General features: G+C 42.5%; 1 protein-coding gene across 1 annotated transcript in view; it reads left to right on the top strand.

Moving 5' to 3' along the window:
• The window catches only part of DPP4 (dipeptidyl-peptidase 4), a gene marked incomplete at its 5' end in the record, with an annotated part of 81,198 nt that overhangs the window by 37,877 nt on the left and 22,282 nt on the right, over positions 1–21,039 (top strand). The window contains 9 exon segments of the mRNA NM_214257.1: positions 181–293; positions 8,097–8,232; positions 10,286–10,330; positions 12,368–12,475; positions 12,742–12,809; positions 14,324–14,377; positions 14,759–14,880; positions 16,758–16,805; positions 17,051–17,149. Coding sequence (NP_999422.1) covers positions 181–293; positions 8,097–8,232; positions 10,286–10,330; positions 12,368–12,475; positions 12,742–12,809; positions 14,324–14,377; positions 14,759–14,880; positions 16,758–16,805; positions 17,051–17,149 — 793 coding nt within the window.

The raw sequence follows: 21,039 nt of genomic DNA, 5'->3' as shown, positions 1-21,039 counted from the left end.
CATGAAAAGGTTGCATTTCATGACTCTCTCTTATGTTGATTTAATCTATATTAAATTGTTTGAAAGCGCCTGATTGTTTATCATACCATAGCCCTAATAGACATTTTTGTACAGCTTTAAATGTGTGTGATGTTTTACCTTTTTTTGTCAATACCAATTCTGTGAATGTTTTTTTCCTAGGCAGGAGCTGAGAATCCAACGGTAAAGTTCTTTGTTGTAGATACCAGGACTCTCAGCCCAAACGCCAGTGTAACTTCCTACCAAATCGTTCCTCCGGCGTCTGTGTTAATAGGGTAAGACACTTGACCCAAATGCTTTTGTTGTAAACAGTTCCACAGTTCTCAGGGAAAACACTTTCTAAAGGGCAGAATCAATGGCACCTTCCATGCCATCACCTGGCCTGGCCCGTCATTCATTCATCCATTCAGTCACTCTTTGCTGAATACCTACCTCCTGTCTTTATGCCAGGCAAAGTTCCAGGGGTGGGGTAGCACAATGAATAGAACAGCCAGGGTCTCCAGTGTCACAGAGCCTATATTCAAGATGAGGCAGGCAGACTACAACCAAGTAAACAAAGATATAAAAAGTGATGGAGTTCCCTAGTGTCCTAGTAATTAAGCATCTAGCCTTGTCACTGCTGTGGCAGGGATTCGTTTTCTGGCCCAGGAACTTCCTCATGCCATGGGTGCTGGCAGAAACATAAAATAAAACAAAATAAAATAAAATAGTAAAATAAACTATGAGGCAGTAAAATGTTGTGAAGACAATCAGAGGAGAGCAGATGCGATGATGATGGTGGGAGCCAGGTCAGGGAAGGTCTCTCTAATAAGAGACCTGTGAGCAGTGACATAAAGGAAGAAGGGATTGGCCACCTGGAGAGCATGAGTAGCTGTATCCAGGCAGAGGAAGAGCAGGTGCAAAGTCCTGAAGAGAGAGAGTGCTTGGTGCAGCAGAGGCCCTGATAGGAGGTCACAGAGTCCAGAGAATTTGTGTGGAAAGGGGAGTGATGAGGGTAAGGTCAGATCGCAGGGGGTTGTGCAGGGCCTGGTCAGACCTAGAGAAATTCAGGGAAACCATGGATTAATTTTAGGGACCCCTATGACACTGATGTGCCTCATGCTGTCACTTGTTTGAATGATCCTTAATGGTCTGAAATCCTCATACCTTCCTTTGTTCTCCCGTAAAGATAAACACCAAATTGCATGAAGCTTATGGCTTTCAGGTTGCTCTCTATTCTTCTCCCACTTATGTTGGTTTTGTTGTTGCTTCTAAATAACTAACATATATTGAGCATTCTCTATGTGCCACACACAGGGCATTACATGCTTTATCTTATTAGTCTTTAAGTAACTCCAACAATTATATGTATATTCTACAGATAAAATGAGGCCCAGAAGTTAAGAAAATGACCCAGTAGGGGTTGTATTCAAGCCCTTCTGACTTCAAAGAAAGAGCTTGTAAGCACTCTGGGAGGTGTCTCTCCCTCTGTGTGAATTCAACTAATGCCCTCAGATGCCTGAAGTCATCAGCAGAGCAAAAGGGAAGCATCTTCCTTTTCAGGGTTGCATGTACTACATCAAGCATACTGTAGGCTTTGATCTGTGGTCATTAATCCATTGACTTGCTTTAGAAATATCTATGTTAACCCATTCATCCCCAAGGAAAAGTAACTATCAGTAAGTTAATTTTTTTTCCCCCAGTTTGTCCAAGTATATAAACATTTACCTGGAGGTTCTAAAATCTGCTGTTTGGTCCTGTCCAGACATCTCTTCCAGTAACATGATTAAGCACCCACTTTTGACACTCACAGTTTTCCATAGGGCTGAGTCTGCCTTCTGGCACTTACAATAGGGCAGAGGATATAAAACAGGTCAATAAATGATGCCCATACTGCCTAAGACAGGCATATACAAAAGGCTAGAAGCATTCTGAGGAAGGGGTGATGGGTGTTCCGTCACCCCAGGGGATCAAAGGAAGCATCCTTGAGACTGAGCAGATTGGACAGGCCGGGTGGGGAGGAGGAGCTTTGGCATGAGGACCACGGAGCAGGCAGAAGCCAGGAGCTGCTCAGCAAAAGAGCAGGAGACCCTGTGTGCCCCTTGGTCCATGCCAAGCATCTGGTCTGCAGGGAGGATGAGCCAGGAGCTCCTACACTGAAAGGTTTTAGATCTGGAAGGGGCTTTGGACCTTACACATGTTTTTAAGGACCCAGAAACCTCTGTTCAGGTGAGAGACGACATAGAGTTGCAGTACCAGTGAGCAAAAGGCAGATAGCTGCTCAAGTGACGGGCCTGCATGCCCTCCTCTTCCTTCAGGAGTCTCAGAATAGACAGAACCTACAGGGCTGCCAGAACACACTTAGAACACCACTCTGAGACACAGATGAGAGATCTGAGGTCCAGAGAGGTAACTGTATTTGTTCAAGGTCACACAGCAAGTTAGCATGGGAGCTGGGAATAGGATGGAGGCCTGCCCCTGCCGGGCCAGAGTAGTTGAATAATGGAGTTAAAATGTATTGGGTGTGGAGTTCCCATCATGGCTCAGCAGAGGCGGATCTGACTAGGAACCATGGGGTTGCGGGTTTGATCCCTGGCCTCTCTCAGTGGGTTGGGGATCTGGTGTTGCTGTGAGCTGTGGTGTGGGTCGAAAACTCAACTCAGATCTCGTGTTGCTGTGGCTGTGGCGTAGGCTGGTGGCTACAGCTCTGATTTGACCCTTAGCCTGGGAACCTCCATGTGCTGCAAATGCGGCCCTAAAAAAAAAAAAAAAGAAAAAAAGGCAAAAAAAAAAATGTATTGGGTGCTTACTCTGTTGGGGACTGTGCTTGGTGCTCTTCTCACGTTGTCTCATTTATTATCCACATGCTGCCTGTGGTGTCATTTTCACGGTCGTTTCACAGATGATAAAGAGATGACATCTTCCCCACTTAGACTTTCCAGGGCACAGCTGTGAATTTCAGAGCTTAGGATATTTAAGCAGTTTATGGACTTATTTTTCACCCTACATGCATGAATCCTTAAGTCTTTGTTCTTTGTAGTTCTTTATGCTGTGCTCATGCCTCACTCACTGTGGATATGTCCTATGGAATGTATTTGACCAAAGAATAATTTGAGGAAATGCTATAGAAATGTGTGATTTATGAAACTGCCAATCCAGCTCTGATCTCTGTTAGCACCAGTACAGCTGCAGCTTTGCTAAAACCAGGCTCAAGCTCCCCTCTGGAGAAAAACCTTCTAGTCCACAGTGGTGCTCTGTTTTCTGGCTTGATACAAAGATAAGCAGGGCCAAGTTAATTCAGGCCAGTTATGCCTCTTCAGCTGCCCAGCACCTGCTCTGTGTCACCCTCTCTGTAATCCACTGTCTCCTGGAGCACAAGGCCCTGCAAGAGTGCCACTCTTCCTCTGCCCGCACATGCCCATCACTAATTTTCTCCTTAAGCCTCTCCCTCTCATCACAGAGCTTCCAGCAGCTGAAATCCTACAGGAAGATAAGGCTGGTTTGCCATTTGGGTAGAATGGGCTCCTCTGACGATGGCATCTGTGTTGCTCTGCCATCCTTGATCTAGAGCTCAAATCGATCAGAGTAGTTAAGCTGTCCATTTGTATCAACTGCCTATAACAGGAATTTGAGAGCTTGGAATATTTGGGAGAAAACAGCATATAATGTAAAATCATAAATCTCCTAACTTTTATTTAGAGCAGGGCTCACATGGCTGGATTGAAGCAGGACCAGTTCTACAAGTAGGGGTCAGGCCAAGCCTACAGAAACATCTCTGGTACCTTGAAGAGTGCCTGGATGTAGCAAGTGCCCTATCCAGTGTATGCAGAATAAGTGACTGGATAAGTTCAGTGTGGACAGATGGATGACTGGGTGGATAGTTGAGGGGTATTGTACATGTGACTTTACATGTAGGGGGTAGGAGTTTGTACAGCCAGCACGAAAAATGGCCTTCACAATAAGCTTGCAGTCCCTCTTTTTTCTCTCCTCCCAGCCATGTGAATTCTGATGCCTGAAGCTAGAGGACTGGGGACGGTGTGCTTTACCGCCAAATGACTCTGGGGCCCTATCTCTCCCAGCTCCAGACCTGCCCCACTCCGTTCTCTCTGCTCCTGAGGGACACAATAGATAAAGCTACTATGTCTTCTCCTAAGAGCTGATGCTCCTTGGTCTGTAAAGTGGGGACATCAAGTTCTGAGATTTTCAATTAGGAGATAAATGAAATGGACTGAAATACCCTGGAAGCATCACCTGTAAGAAAATAGGCAGGTTAGTCGTTCACATGAATGGAAACTGCACCCGTCAGATCTGCCCCTGTCCTCTGTGATCTGTCAGTGGCCCCAGGAGGGTTGGTATTCTTGACAGAGCAGGGCGTGGCATGGAGCCTGTGGCCAGTGCTGGCAGGATACCTGTGTCCCTGAGTGGTTCATTGAATTAATTCCTCCGCCATAGGTAGTTACTCTTCGTAGTGGTTTTCTATCCAATATTCGTCATAGTTAGTAATAGGTACCTTATTTTAAGTATCCTTAATAAACCAAAAGAAACATTTATGCAAATTAGGGGAATTACTCTCCACACAACATGTATTAAATGCCTACTGTTTGCAAGGCAACAGTGACATTACAAAGGGATCCCCTGCAACATGACTTTCCAAAGCAAATCTCTCTGAGTGCATTCAAATATGATTTGCTTTATAAACTTCACTTATTCAGTCTACACACTCTCTAGGAATAAATAGATTTCAGAGAGCAAGGAATTTTATCCTGAAAAGAATTAAGAGGGTGAAGCTGACCAGCAGTGTTTATCATAGGGATGAGTGGAAGTGCTTCAGAGGGAACAACTGGGAGCAGGAAATCTGAAGCCAACTGCTTGTTTTGAATCCTGACTCTAGCCCTTTCCAGTGTGTGACCTTGGACAAGTGACCTAACCCCTCTGCGCTTCTGTTTACTTGTCTGCTAAACATGATTTCTAACACAGATCCCTCCTGAAGTCATGAGTTTATGGCAGCATTTAGACCAATTCCTGGCACAGAATGGACTCCACATGGGTGTGAAACTCTTGTCATGTCCAGAAATTACTTCATTGCTTTAGTATTAAAATCAATCATATTCCTCTTGGACTAGTCCTGTTCCAACAGTTAGAAGAGCTTGTTGACACTATGTCTAACCTGGGGTAGATAGTCAGTGACTTAAGGGAAGCCAGGCTGCCTCTAGAGTCCCTGGTCCTCCTTCTATCCCTCCTCCAACCACTACAACAAGCTTATTCAATATATGCCTCTCTGTTTTTATGGAATAAAATCAGCCTCTAGTGCCAAGTATAGCTGATGATCCTGCTTGTTGGTTTTTTCTGGCCTTATGTCGTTGGTTTCTTTATATCTTTTTTCACGACTCATGGACTTCTTGGTCCAGCATGATGTCAGCTCAGGGCTTGGTTATTCACCTTCATTCTATCTCCCCTCAATTCCAAATCCTAAAAAGAGACTATGATAGAAGTGTTTATATAAGAATTCAAAATTTACAGTCTGTTCCTTGGGTGAACTGCCTTTATTGAGCCCTCACAGGGTGCAGAGTACCCCTTGGGCTACAGAGAGTGATGGAGGTGAGGAGAATCCAGGTTCATGGACCTTTGATCTAGAAACAAGCAGGGAAGATGCCAGATGCATGTGAGTTTCCTGGCTGACTTCCCAAATTCCAATGGTCAGTGTTTTCAAATGGGGTAACGTTACTTTTATAGAGCTGACTGCTGAACCTGAAGCATAATTTACGGCTTCTAGCAGAGAAAGTTTTTAGTATGAGGTGACCCACTAATTGTGTTAAAGGGTTTTCTTCCCACCTCACCTGCCCCTTACTCTCACCAGACCACTTTAGTAAAGAGGCAAGCTGCTTTTAGAGCCCCAATCCTAATCGATGCTTATGGAACCCATGTGTGTGTAGAGGCTTTTTACCCCCTAGAGAGAGGTCCATGATTTTCATCAGTTACAAAGGAACCCTAAAACAATAAGAACTTCTGGTATGGACCAGGGGTTAGCACCTCTGGTCTGCTGGCCCATTTTTGGATGGTCCCACAAGTAAGAATGACTTTTCATTTTTGAATGGTTGGGAGGAAAAATAATTAGAAGAATAATATTTCCTGACATGTGAAATTTACATGAACTTCACCTCATTGGCACATGGCCAGGTTCATCTGCTACGTATTGTCTCTGGCTGCTTTTGTGCTGCCAAGGAAGAGTCAGTAGTTGTGACAGACAACATGCAGCCTGAACAGCTGGCTGGTCCTTTTCTGAGAACGTTTTCTGACCCTGGTCAAGAAAGTTAATTTCAAAAACTTTTGGTTTCTATCTTGCATTTCATTCTTCCACTCAAGCATTTAAAACCAATCCTGGTAAGATTTGTTTGCCTCTCCATTTTCTCATTTAACGCCTCTGCCTTGGGCTCCGTGCAGGAGAGGAAGCCTAGATGAGACACCCTTGCTCTTGGGCAGGCCAAGCAGAGTTCACCCTCTCAGACTCTGCAGCCTGGCAGTTCGTAATAAGCACCATGAGACTGGTGGTAGTGGTGCAAGGGAGGGGGTCTCCAAGAAAGCACCATGAGCAGGGGATATTTGAGTAAATCCTAAAGAAGATAGAGCATGGCTGTCGTTTCAGACTGGGATAGGTTGACAAGGGGGAGCAGCTGAGAAACCTCATAGGGTGTTCATGGGATCTCAGCCTTGCAAACTGGACCACGCACAATTCTTAATACGCAAGACAAAGAACTGAAATGAGGGGAGTCCCTGTTGGTATGAATACAGTGCTTTCCTGAAGGGTGAGGGGCTTTGGTCTTCTTTAGTGCCTGCCACCTACAGCGGGGACAGCCTGGAGGTACCCAGGTACCCAGGGCGCGTCAACACAGCCAGTGTGCGCAGGGGTTTAAAGTGCTCTCTCCAGCACCTGATCCATCCTAAGTGCTCAATAAATATGTGTTTGATTTTGTGTCTGTGAAGGGAATGAATTCTGAGGAAAGACAGAGCCATTTAGGTCACAAAATATGGGACAGGATTTCCCCCTCTGTTCAGTTGCTGCATTCTGCAGAATTTCAGTGGGGGCCAGTTTTGTGCTGCATAGTCCACAGACTTGGAGATACCCTGTGAACAAGAAAGCTGAGGCCCAGCCTCTGAGAGTCTGCAGTTAAGCAAGGAGAGCATAGTGACAAGAAGAGGTTGGGCACAGCCTGTGAAGGAAAGAGCAAAGGCGCATTTTAGGGGGAACGGATATGGCTGTAGGGTCAAGGAGTGATTTAAGAACAGTCATACAAAATCAAATAAAATAAATTATCTAGAGCAAATATTTAGGGAGGCTAGCAGAAAGGTAAATTATGAATTCCATGCATCTCTCTGTCCCTCAAAATGTAGTTCCAAGAAATTGTTAAAAGCATGTGTTGGAGGAGGCTGTGCTGCTTGAGATACCTCTATTTGTATACATTTATGACAAAATACCAAGAGTTTCCTTAATTTCATCACATGATTCATATTTTGACTCTTGAGAAAAGATTGGCATAGCATAACTATTTGGTTTTCAAAGTGTGTACAGATGGCAGTCCATTGTCCCCCCTTTGAAAATGTACTTGAGAAAAGGGTCAACTGTAGTTTCTCCCTACAAGGAAGCATGTTCTAGAGAAGCACATCAAATTACCAGAAAAGACTCAAATCTCAACCAGTGTCCTGGCCTTGCTGTAATGTTCCCCCAAGGCAGCAGAGAACAGATAAGGAGATGTCGACCTTGACATCCTGACCCCACCAAAGGCCAGTGGAGGACTTGCGAGGTCTGGAGCCGAGGTGTGAGGCACGCATGCTACACTCTGTGGGATGTTAGCTACTGTTCTTCCAATTAGATATATTTTCATTTCTGTCTAAAATTAATTACACTTTAAGCTTTAAGAAAGGTTAAAATACTGTTGTGTTAAATAGTTTCAATAACTATTTAAAATTGTCTTTCCATTAAACTTGATTTCGTGGAATAAAATGCCTGCTTGTACCAAGATCTAGAAATAATTATTCTCTTTTCCCTCCCTCCTCCCTCCTTCCCTCTCTCCCTCCCTCCTTCCTTCCTGCCCTACTTTCAGGGATCACTACTTGTGTGGCGTGACATGGGTAACAGAAGAAAGGATTTCTTTGCAGTGGATCCGGAGGGCTCAGAACTATTCGATCATCGATATCTGTGACTATGACGAATCCACCGGAAGATGGATTTCCTCAGTGGTAAAGTTGAATCCGCTTGTTCTATTTCTAGAGCTACATGTGGTCTGAGGGCTGTATGAAAACAGGGAGAGGAAATCAAGTTTGAGTTCCTATTCTTTCTGACTCTGAAGCAGTAAGTCTTGACGGACTTTTAGGTAATTCGATACCCGGTGACATTTCTATTTCAGCTTCTTTCACCAGCCATACTGTTTTAGTTATGGATGCTATCATTTGGAAAAGGGGTGGTGATGACTAGAAAGCCAGAAAGTAGAATTTGTCAGAATTCACAAAGTTTGAGAAAGCCATGGGGGCTCCAAGGTCAAGGAAGCATGTTTCCATGGAGAAAATACAGGGGATGGGAGTGACTCGCTGAGTATATGTGAAACAAAACAAATATCAAGGGGGCATAAGTCTGTTACTGTACTGAGACTATCTTTAAGCAGCAAACAGCTTTAGAAAGTAAATAGATAACTTCTAGACTGAGAGGGTGGTTACATTAAGGCAAAGGCAAGTGTTAATCCAACCTTGAAGTGCTGGGGGCAATTCCAGCCCAGAGACCAAAAGGTCTAGCTGGTGAGTCAAAATGAAAGCCCCTTTGGGACCAATAGCCTCGGGAGGGATAGGGCCTGGGAGAGGTTTGCTGGCATTTTTCAAGGACATCTCTTCAAGCCCTTTTCTGGTAATGGGCTTTGTTGCCTAGATACCTTTTCTGCCTGCTCCATCATAGTCGGGTGCAGGGCAGATTCTTGCCTCAGAAATCATGGGCCCCCTGTATCTTTATTCACTCATTTGTTATTTAAGCAATCATTGAATACCTATTATGTTCTAGGTTCTGTGCAGAGCTTTGGATGGGAAAAGAAAAAAAAAAAACAGAATGAGGCAGGATGGCCTAATAAACCTCAAAATGTTTATTTTCTAGTGGGGAATCCTGTGGTGAAAATGAATTTCATTCATTTCTTGAACACTCACGGTAGCCAGACACTGTGGAGACCGAGGCTCAGTAAGGTTAAGAAGGTTTCTTAGGTCACATGACAGCCAGAATCCAAACTAAAAACAGAACAAAACAAGCTCTTTGCTTCCTGCCATGTCAATATCCTAATATCAGGATATTGTGACCTAGAAGAGTATAAGCAAGGTACAAAGGAAATGTAAGGCAGAAGAAGATAACTCTACTGGGGGCAGGCACAGGGGTATGGGAGACAACATGGAGGAGACCTAGGGCAGCCTCGGTACGTTACTGCTTGTGGGGCAGATGGAGGCATCCTAGGAGTAGAGACCCTCTGAGCAGAGACAGTGCAAAGTCATCTGGGGGTGAAGAACTCAGAGCCTGCAGGGCCTGGGGGTACATAGGACTAGGGGTTGAAGAAGGGGCACAATGGTGAGAATTGAGGTTCAAGATATAAACTAAGGTTCAGGTGCCATTCTGAGAAGTTTGGCCTTACTTTGTAAGACATGGGGAGCTCTTTCAAGCTTTTAAATAGGAGAGGATGATAATGAGATGGAACTCTCTGTTTGCTTGATGAGGTCAGCTGTGGGTTGAGCAGAGTGGAGAGCAGACTGGAAGGAGAGAAGAGCAGCAGGATCTCCAAACATGAGAACAGGGTGATGGACCTGGGAAACCTGACATGAATGACGCAGTAACAGTGGAGAAGGGCAAGAGAAGTCAGAGAACTAGAAGACAAGGACTGAGGGGGCAGCTGTGAAGAGAGGGGGCATCTAGAATGATCCCTAGGTCTCTGGCTTGCATGAATGGGGCCACTAAGCAGGAGACAAATGAAGGAGTAAGAAGCTGGTGGGGATGGGAAATGATAACTATGTAATCTTTGGTTCTGTACTTGTTCAACTGAAAATGCTGGGTGAGCTTCCAGGGTGGCATATGGGTTACTCATTCAGGACAGAGCTTTAGGCAAGAGATGTAAATATTCTAATGTAGTTACGTAAAAGGTACTAATATAAATACAGACATGTCAGTGGAGACAGTCTTCAGCTAAGTATAATCCTTCTTATATTGCCACAAATTTCAGCTGAAGAATAGAACTCATATCTTACTTCTTTGTATTTTTTCTCTCCCTAGGCCCGGCAACACATTGAAATCAGTACCACTGGCTGGGTTGGAAGAGTAAGTTGTAAGAGTTATGGGGTTTTCTGTAGTATGGATTAGAGACTCAGAGCTATTTAATAAGTAGATATGCCAAAGGAGACCTCTGTGTTGTTATTAATATTAATAGAACTATTTGTTGATCTATTTCTCATAATATTTAAATGCCCTGTGGAGAGATATCTTTTTATAGAGAAGGACAAGTGAAAATTCCAGAGAGGAGGAGACAAAACAAAAGACATACTCTAGGCAAACTGTAGCTCCTAAGTTAAAAAGCAATCATTGCTGAAAGGCAGCCAAGACACCAATGTCCTCGTTGACCTCATATTCAAAGTTAGGTGCTTAGGAGGCAGAAAACAAGGTTTCCACCCAGAGCCTGCACAAATGCATAAAGAGACACGACTATAGCCAGCAGCCGCACAGCGGCATCCACACCACAGCTGTTATACACCATACTTTGGAGAAACCATACTCATATGGGTTAACACTTAACTATACCCCGACGGCAAACTTTATCCAAGAAAGCACGGTGACCCTCAGTGACTTCCCGTGCTTTTCACTATGCCTTGTGCAGGGCCACGTTGCTACAAGATCGCAGAGTGAAGCAAATCCAGCCATCGTGGCACTTCATGTGGAAGATGAAGAATAAATCTAACCAAATTTTTATGACCACTTCTATTAAGCCCTTTTAAGTGCAAAATTAAGTAACATAAAAAATGTCAAGCTTTCTTATCTCGAAGGACAGAGGTGCAGCGCCTTGGTCCTGGATCATGACCCCTTCCAGCTGGGCTTGGAGCTCCCCTAGCATTCACGCGTCCTTTTTCTTCAGGCATTGATTGGGCAGAGGGAAGAGGTTTGCCAACATGAAAAGTGGTTTCCTCCATGGCAAGAGACATGCTACACTTCCTCACGACTCTTTGAAAAAAATATGTTTTTTCCTCTCTGTATTTAACCAGACAGATGCCACTTTTCACACATTTCTACTAGGCACAACTCCATCCAGGGGAAACAGGGAAATGTATTAAAAAGATAAGGCTGTGAACACAGGTCTAGAGAGGGGAATGTGTTTCAGGGCTCTGTAATGAGAACACCAAGTGTACTGCACGCCTCAGCTTGCTCCATAAATGAATTCACTTTGAATCACTAAATAGAAGAGGGAAGCATTTTTTTTCCTTCCCCAAATGAGAGCTGATGGGAGAGGAAACATCGAGGGTGAAGTGAACCACCAATTTTAAAAGACCATCTCCTACCTGCTCTCAAATATAGTAAGGAAATCGAAGTCATAAAGCGACTTACAGGCTGCGATACTCTTCTGCTTAAACGACATTATGTTCCGAGAGTTATCTTTTATCGAACTGTAAAAAATGGAAATTTTGTTCTCTATTTCCATACAACTGTTTTTTGGGGGGTAAATTGTTGATCCTACTTAAGCAGAATGAAAAGGCTTATAATAAAGACGATGCCTATATGAATGTTCCTGTAGGAAATATACGACAGACATTCCTTATGGTATCTAGTCCAGAAATGATTAGAGTTTCTAAGTCTGACTTTCAGGAAGAATTATACATAAGAAATAGAGCGGAGGTTAGGAAATCCCTCAAATTACAAGCCCCTTCCAAGCAGAAACAGTTAAAAACTGTATTAGTCTGTTTCAAGAAAGCACCTTTGTGACATTGGGAAAGTTTACTTCTTAGAACTGAAAGGCTAATGCTAATTTTCTCACACTTAATAGCCAGAAGCCCCAGCATTTTCCTCCACAGACGGAGGATGCTCAAGAGTGACAGTAACCACTGTTCTGTATTGAGTGTCCCTATTCAAGCCTCTTCATGTGCATTCTCTCCTTTATTCCCCACAGAAAATTCCCTAGGAGGTAGATCTTTTTTGTCTGCATTTTTCTAGGAGGAGACTTTTCTTTTGAGACATTCTGTTTTCATTTGGCAAGTAAATGAAACATGGGTTTTAGGCATAGGTGTTGGGAGGACTTTATGAAACTAAAGTTGGTACTGAGAGGAAACTAATGTGCTTTAACAAGTTTCATTTTTTTCTATTATTTTCTAGTTTAGGCCTGCAGAACCTCATTTTACCTCTGATGGGAATAGCTTCTACAAGATCATCAGCAATGAAGAGGGCTACAAACACATTTGTCATTTCCAAACAGACAAGAGTGTGAGTATTTTTTACATAATTTATTTTGGGGTTGGTCTTTTTTTGAAACTAACTTGCAGTGTAAATCATTTGATAAGGTCGATCAATGTGTACAAATAACCAGACTAATTCAAATTCTTCAGTGGTATCTGGAGCGAGGTGGGATGGGGTGGGGAGAGCCAAGGAAAAGATTATCTGAATTCCTGATATAAATGATTCAATCCTCCCTTTAACTTTCATCAGAGAGCGAGTCTAATAAACCTCTTTTTTTAAAAAAACCCTATCAGAATTGCACATTTATTACAAAAGGAGCCTGGGAGGTCATTGGGATAGAAGCTCTTACCAGTGATTACCTGTAAGTATTCTAATAATCACTAAGACATCAATGCATTTGTTGTAATCACGCCCTCCTCTGCCCAGAAATAGGGAAAAATCTTCTACAAATGAAGAGTAGTTAATTTGGAATGTATTCAGTACATCTTTCTTTTTAACATACGGAAGCCTTAATGATTTTCACATATGCTTAGCAGATTTGATACCCTGCCACCAAGCAACTCTACCTCTTGCTCTTACCTGCTTTACATTAGAGGAGCTGCAGCCTCTTTTTCTTAAAAGTCTTGGAACACCACATTCAGGGCATTTTGTTAAATTTCAACTGATGCCGAATTTTTGGAAGGCTTGGAGAGGTTATTTTATCTGTCCATGTCTCAGCTTCACTCTTTGGAAAATGGAAAGCTTTGCAGAGGCCGTCCACCACCACACATGAGTCGATGGGATGGGAAGTGTTATTTTTCATTAGGCATTTTTATAATTCTTTATTGGCTTTACCACGGAGGAGTTTTGCCATTGCTCAAAGCAGTTTTTTTTTTCTTTTTACGGCTGTACCTGCAGCATATGGAAGTCCCCGGGCTAGGGGTAGAATTGGAGCGGCAGCTGCCGGCCTATGCCACTGCCACAGCAATGCTGGATTTGAGCCCCATCTGTGACCTATGCAGCAGCTTGTGGCAACGCCAGATCTTAAACCTACTGAGTGAGGCCAAGGATCAAATCCTCATCCTCATGGACACTCTGTCAGATCCTTAACCTGATGAGCTACGAAGGGAACTCCATCATAGCAGTTTTTGAAGGTCCTCTTTCATAGTGGCTCAGCCACTCAAGAAGATGGGGCTCCTGCCACTGTGTAGTTTGTGTTATGAAACAGAAAATGTGGAACATGGTGTAGATAAGTAGGATCTCAACGTCAGGCTAGTTTTCCCATCATATTTTTCTTTTTTTTTAAATTATTTTATGAAATATCTTTATTGGCATTCCCTTATTATTTTTTTTTGTCTTTTTGGCATTTTTTGGGCCGCTCCCACGGCATATGGAGGTTCCCAGGCTAGGGGTCTAATCAGAGCTGTAGCCACCAGCCTATGCCAGAGCCACAGCAACGCAGGATCCGAGCCGCGTCTGCAACCTACACCACAGCTCACGGCAACGCCGGATCGTTAACCCACTGAGCAAGGGCAGGGATCGAACCCGCAACCTCGTGGTTCCTAGTCGGATTCGTTAACCACTGCGCCACGAAGGAACTCCCCCATCATATTTTTCTGAAAGAAGTCTTTGAATTTTTACTTGTCACCTTAATTAATGGAGCAATTCCAGTACTCAGGTATTTGTCTTTTGAAAAAAAAAAAAAACCCCGTATGTAGAGATGATGGGGAAAGGTGGCTTCTGAGGATGAGGGGGAGGGAAGAATGATAAAAGAAGGGCAAGCACTAATGCACATGTCCTCGTATGAACACTAATGCCTGCTGCTGAGGTAAACGACGTGTACTTGACTTTTCTTAAAAACATCATTGATGTATATTTCATTTATTTTCTTCCCAGGTACTACATTAGTAATGAACATAAAGGAATGCCAGGAGGAAGAAATCTCTATAGGTAAAAGTTCTTATCAAGTGGTTGACTTGAGCTTTTAGCTGAAGAGCAATTTCTGGCTCTTATGCTTTTTATTTTTGTATTAATTATTTTGCCTGGTCCTAATATGTTAAACTGGAATTACTCTCAAATGCTTTTATTCCTCTATAAACCAACCCACACATCCACAAAAGCCAATGACTATTAGATGCCTTCATGATATTTCTAAACAATGGGAGGTTTGAAGTTATTGTGAATTAATTCATGCATTTATTTCACATTTCAAAAGTTTTTGAGTATTGCTTAGGCATTCTGATATTTTTAAAACTGGAATATGGCATTGTTCAATTCCTTCTTTCATTTATCCTTTCATCAGGTACTGAATTTACACCATTGGTTTTACAGGATCCAGCTTAATGACTACACAAAAGTGACGTGCCTTAGCTGTGAGCTGAATCCAGAAAGGTGTCAGTACTATTCTGCATCATTTAGTAACAAGGCAAAATACTATCAGCTGAGATGTTTTGGTAAGTCTGAACTGAGGACAGAGGGAGAGGGGGGGTGTACTCTCAACATCCCTCTCAAGCAGCTTGCCCCACCTCACTCCCCTCTTGGGACCTTCTCACCAGCCCCCTGGCTCATGTCTCCATTCCTGAAGCCTCCCTTTGCCTGTCCAGTTTGGAAAATAGTCTTTCTGCCTCCTCAGTTCTCTCCTATTGAATCTGAGTTCCTGAAATCAGTCCTCTTCCCTTCACTCTCATTTAAATGTTGAGTTAACCACCTTTTCCTTGCCTTCTTAACCAAGCGGCTTGCTTTAGACTGAAAGTACACACACCTCAGAGCTTATATGTGACAGAGGCCCTTCATCCTCATATATACAAACGTTGTGCAGTTTTGTTTGTTTTTTCTTTTCAGGGCTGCACCTGGGGCATGTAGAAGTTCCCAGGCCAGGAGTCAAATTGGAGCTGCAGCTGCTGGCCAACACCACAGCCACAGCAACAGCAGATCCTTCACCCACTGAGTGAGGCCAGGGATCAAACCCACAACTTCATGGATACTAGTCAGGTTCATTACTGCTGAGCCATAGCAGGAACTCCCATATTGTGCATATTTTTAATGCAAATTACAGTTGTACATACTTACTCCTTTAAATGGGAAAAATGTATGTGGGTGGTGCCTGCCTGTCACTCAGCCTGCTCACAGCTTTATTGTCTGTGGTTATTGTTATGATTGTTTTCTTTATTATAAATGAAAAAATCCAGAGCAGGAGAGGCACAAGTCACACAGCTGATAACACACAGTGGGATTCACACACAGGCTTCTGCCATTAAGTACTGTGCTAGATTACTTCTCAAAGTGAGAGAAAGAATCTGGATATTCTGAAAAGAACTGTCCGTCACCAAAAAGAGCTCCAGATCAGTTATCTGAACCTTTCTTTACTGGCACATTTTCTTTAATATCACATTATTCCTCATAGTTCTTTACGATAGCTCTTTCCAGTCACCATTTCCCAGATGTGTGTTCTATATGCATTGGGGACTGTGCTCAAGTTTTGTATTCATGACCTTGTTTGATCCTTATAAGAAAATTCTGTAATGTAGATGTTATTATCGTCAGTTCACATGTGAGGAGATTGAAGCATAGACCTGTCTTAGGTCACAAAGCAGGAAAGTTGGGAATTCAAACCCAGGTCCATATAATGCCTCCACTGTGGTTCTGATCAAATGTAAAAATTAATATGATGAAACAAATACATCAAAATTAAAGACCTCATAAAATAGCTTTTTCCATACATTACCTTCTACTCTGCAGCTACCACAGTTGGGATAAATAGTGAAGATCTAAGCGTGTGAGAAAAACACTTTTGCATGCCAGGAAGGAATGGCTTATCCAAGTCAGGCACAGTGCAGATGTGCCGCCTGGCCCAGGACTTGGCGGTGGGGGCAGCAGCAGAGGAAAATCTGCCCCTTGTGTGGGGGTTGTGATGGGGGTGAGTTTGGGAGACGGACTCTGGAGCTCTGCTCTAAAGAGGCAGGGCCTGGGAACTGGTGCAGTCCTTGCTGGACCAAGGAGTTAGATTAGGGAAAGATAGCGGCTCCCCATTGGCTTAGTTCACAGATGGAGAAGTTGGGCTCTGGCATAATAATGGGCACAGGGCAACCAGCAGGACCAGAGGTGCAGTTTCTGCTTCATTCTCCAGAGCTCTGTGCCTTTGCTATAATACTTGTCACACTCAAATTGCCCTCATTTTAAAGAAAGGGAAAATCAGCTAACACTTAGTAAGCCTTTTATCCACTGTGATATTTATGCTATCAAAGTTAAATGGTAACATGTTATTTTTGCAAATTATGTTATCTTCTTAAAAAAAAAACTAAAATATATTTTTCTCTGATTATGTTAACAGGCCCTGGTCTGCCCCTCTATACTCTGCATAGCAGTAGCAGTGATAAAGGTATTTTTTTCATACGTCACTCTTCATCTGCTTTTTAGGAAGGTGTGTGTGACTAGGAACAACTTATACTTAGCACAATGGGATTTGCTTTGGCTTTAGAGTGTCTTGACAATGCCTTGAACACAAGGTTTATAACCCAAAGTATGAATAGTCCCATCAGTGAATTGCCCATTTGTTCATTATTGCTTTTCACAATCCAAATTCTTCATGTTGTAACATAACTGCCATCTCAATTATTTGTTTAGAACTAAGAGTCCTGGAAGACAATTCAGCTTTGGATAAAATGCTGCAGGATGTCCAGATGCCCTCAAAAAAACTGGACGTCATTAATTTGCATGGCACAAGTAAGTTAAATTTTTCTTGGAACATAACTTTACATGGAAACACCAGTAAAACTAAATGTAATGATCTAACAGTATGTATTTTATGCTATACATAAATCTAACGCAGGTTATTTTTCCATGAAATGTTCTGTCACAAGAACTACTCACTTTACATTTTTTTAATTTAAAAATATAGTACCATTCTATGTAAAATGTATTCTGTTAAAAAAAATATTTGGAGAAAATGCACACTATTGTTAGCTCAGTTTCATCACATTAGTAATTCTGTTCTACTATTAAATATTAACTGTGTTTTTAACTTGATATCTTTTTTTATTTGTTTTTTATTTAAGTATAGTTGATATACAATGTTGTGCCAATTTCTTTCTTTCTTTCTTTTTTTTTTTTTTTTTTTTTTTTTTGTCTTTTGGCCTTTTCTAGAGCGGCTTCCCTCGGCATATGGAGGTTCCCAGGCTGGGGGTCTAGTCAGAGCTGTAGCCACCGGCCTATGCCAGAGCCACAGCAACGCGGGATCCAAGCCGCATCTGCCACACACACCACAGCTCACGGCAATGCCAGATCCTTAACCCACTGAGCAAGGCCAGGGATCAAACCCGCAACCTCATGGTTCCTAGTCGAATTCATTAACCACTGCGCCACAACAGGAACTCCATGTTGTGCCAATTTCTGTATGGCACAAGTGAACTTAATGATATCTTAATACATTTTACCTTTAACAAAAAGGATTGGAAAATAATTTGTATAAAAAATTTTGGGTTGGCTGTAAAGTGTTAAAACTTCAATCTCAGGACAAGAATCTTGAATTTTCCCTAACTTCCTCCCTGTGATAGTTAGCCTGGTCGCTTGGCCAGGTGGCCTGGTCATGGATTATGTTTAGGGACCACTAAAAACAAGGAGTTTCTTTATGCAGAGAATCTTATAGTTTGTTTGTTTTTATTTGTTTGTTTTGCCACACCCAAAGCATGCAGAAGTTCCCTGGTCAGGGATCTAACCCTTACCACCAGCAGCAACCTGCAGCAACCCAAACCACTGCAGTGTTGATGTTCGATCCTTAACCCACTGGGCCACAAGGGAACTCTTGTTTGCTTGTTTTTTCCATTAGGGGCTAACAGCTTATAGGGGAGGGGGAAAATCTATCAGGATTGATTTGTTTAAGATTATCTTCTAAATATAGGATAATAATGGAAAAAAATCAGCTCATCTAACTGTAAATGGCAGGAAAAGCATGGAGAGTGGAGGGTACTTCTGAAGAACAGCTTAGAGTAGGGCTCCTGAAACTGAAGGTGCTTATGTGTCACCAAGACCTTATTAATATGCACATTCTAAGCCAGCAGGTCAGGGTGGGTTTAGGGTTTTGAGTTTGTGATAAGCTCCTCCATGATTGATGCCAGTGCTGTTGGCCTCTAACTCAGGCTTGACTGGCAAGGACTTAGAGTTCTGGAGAGCTAACTGGACCACGTGGTGCAGAAGGCATGGCATACTAAGATGCGACATTCTATTTCAGTTGGAAAACAGTGGGGAGTCTCTGAGGGTTTACGGTCAGGGAAACCACGGATTGGATGGATAACCTGATAGGGAATGAAGCATGGAGCTGCAAGAATGGAAGGGTCCAGTAGGGAGATGGTTGTAACCATTCAAACTCCTGGAAAGGCGGGTCTGAGGGGAAGTCAGGGAGGAGAGAGGAGAGCAGAGGGCAGTGGGACTGGGGATTGGAAAGAACCCCCTGCCCCCCAAACAAAAGACTGCATCTTCTAAAAGGTGGAACAAAAGCAATTACAGTCACCTAGTGCTGATCCAAACAAAGGAGAGCTCAAGTGGTGGGTTTAAAACATCACAATCAAATGACAGCTTGACATTCTACTGAAATATAATAGGCTAAAATTTTTGTTCTCAGAGTTCCCATCGTGGCTTAGTGGAAATGAATCTGACTAGCATCAGTGAGGATGCAGGTTCAATCCCTGGCCTTGCTCAGTGGGTTAAGGATCTGGCATTGCTGTGAGCTGTGGTGTAGGTCAAAGACACAGCTCAGATCCTGCATTGCTGTGGCGTAGGTCAGCAGCTGCAGCTCTGATTTGAGCCTGGGAACCTCCATATGCCATGGGTGCAGTCCTAAAAAAAGAGACGAAAAAAATTTTGCTCCTATAAGCACATTTAATCAGCAGGTATAAAATAACCAGCAAAATACAAATTGAAGAAAAATCTGTCTATATAAAGATTTTATTCCTAAATCTTTCTCCTTTCCTCAATTGAAATAGTTGCAATAACAAGTCTGTTCTCCAAGTCCATGATTTTCTTTTCTGTGGAAAGGTTCCTTTGTGCCATGTATTAGATTCCAGATATAAGTGATGTTATATGGTATTTGTCTTTCTTTTTCTGACTTACTTCACTCAGGATGAGAGTCTCTAGTTCCATCCATGTTGCTGCAAATGGCATTATTTTGTTCTTTTTTATGGCTGAGTAGTATTCCATTGTGTATATATACCACATCTTCCTGATCCAACCATCTATCAGTGGACATTTAGGTTGATTCCACGTCTTGGCTATTGTGAACAGTGCTGCAATGAATGTATGGGTGCATGTATCTTTTTCCATGAAAGTTTTGTCTGGATATATGCCCAAGAGTGGGATTGCTGGGTCATATGGTAGTTCTATGTATAGTTTTCTAAGATACCTCCATACCGTTCTCCATAGTGGTTGTACCAGCTTATATTCCCACCAACAGTGCAGGAATGTTCCCTTTTCTCCACACCCCCTCCAGCATTTGTTACTTGTAGACTTATTAATGATGGCCATTCTGACTGGTGTGAGGTGGTATCTCATGGTAGTTTTGATTTGCTTCAAAATGTTTATTTGGAGAAATGTTTATTCAGGTCCTTTGCCCATCTTTCATTTGGGTTGTTGGCTTTTTTGCTGTTGAGTTGTATAAGTTGTTTGTATATTCTAGAGCTTAAGCTCTTGTCAGTTGCATCATTTGAAACTATTTTCTACCATTCTGTATGTTATCTTTTTGTTTTCTTTTTGGTTTCCTTTGCTGTGCAAAAGCTTGTCAGTTTGATTAGGTCCCATTGGTTTATTTTTGCTTTTATTTCTGTTGCTTTAGGAGACTGACCTGAGAAAATATTTGTAAGGTTGATGTCAGAGAATGTTTTGCCTATGTTCTCTTCCAGGAGAATAGACTTGTGGTTGCCAAGGGGAAAGGGGAGGGAGTGGGAGGGACTGGGAACTTGGGGTAAATAGATGCACAATGTTGCCTTTGGGATGGATCAGCAATGGGATCCTGCTGTGTAGCACTGGGAGCTCTGTCTAGTCACTTATGATGGAACACGTAATGTGAGAAAAAAGAATGTACACACGTGTGTGTAACTGGGTCACCGTGCTGTACAGCAGAAAAAATACATATATAAATAAATGATAAAAAAAGATTTTTCCCCAATTTAAAAAAAAAAGAAAGAAAGAATTGCGATAAACAAAAACGAAAGATAAGTATAAGGAAGAAGCAGCTCTAGGAATAAATTTTTTTTTTCCCTGCAGCTTAAATCTACTGAAGCTGGAAATATTTTTAAGTATGAAACAACTCTCTCTCTCCTTCTCTTAAAGATTAGTCTAACTAATTAGCCTGAATTTAGGACCAAAGATAACCAAGTTATTATTTAGGGACCAGTTTTATTAAACTCATCTTAAATCAAGCTCGGAGAATTCAAAGACCTGCACAAGATCTTACAGCATACTAACCGTTTGCTCCATGCAAAGCTGATTTCCTTCTGTGAAACACAGAGCTGAAAAGAGGAACTCAGCTTTACGGTCTGGGATGGTAGTAAGAATTATAAAAATGTTATTAAATCCGAATTTTAAGATAGAGTTGGGGCCAACTGAAAATCCTAACTATCTTC

Source organism: Sus scrofa, chromosome 15 (genome assembly GCF_000003025.6).
Source record: "Sus scrofa isolate TJ Tabasco breed Duroc chromosome 15, Sscrofa11.1, whole genome shotgun sequence".
Taxonomy (NCBI): domain Eukaryota; kingdom Metazoa; phylum Chordata; class Mammalia; order Artiodactyla; family Suidae; genus Sus; species Sus scrofa.
The sequence above is the reverse complement of the archived record's forward strand: the minus strand, read 5'-3'. Positions and strand labels throughout refer to the sequence as shown.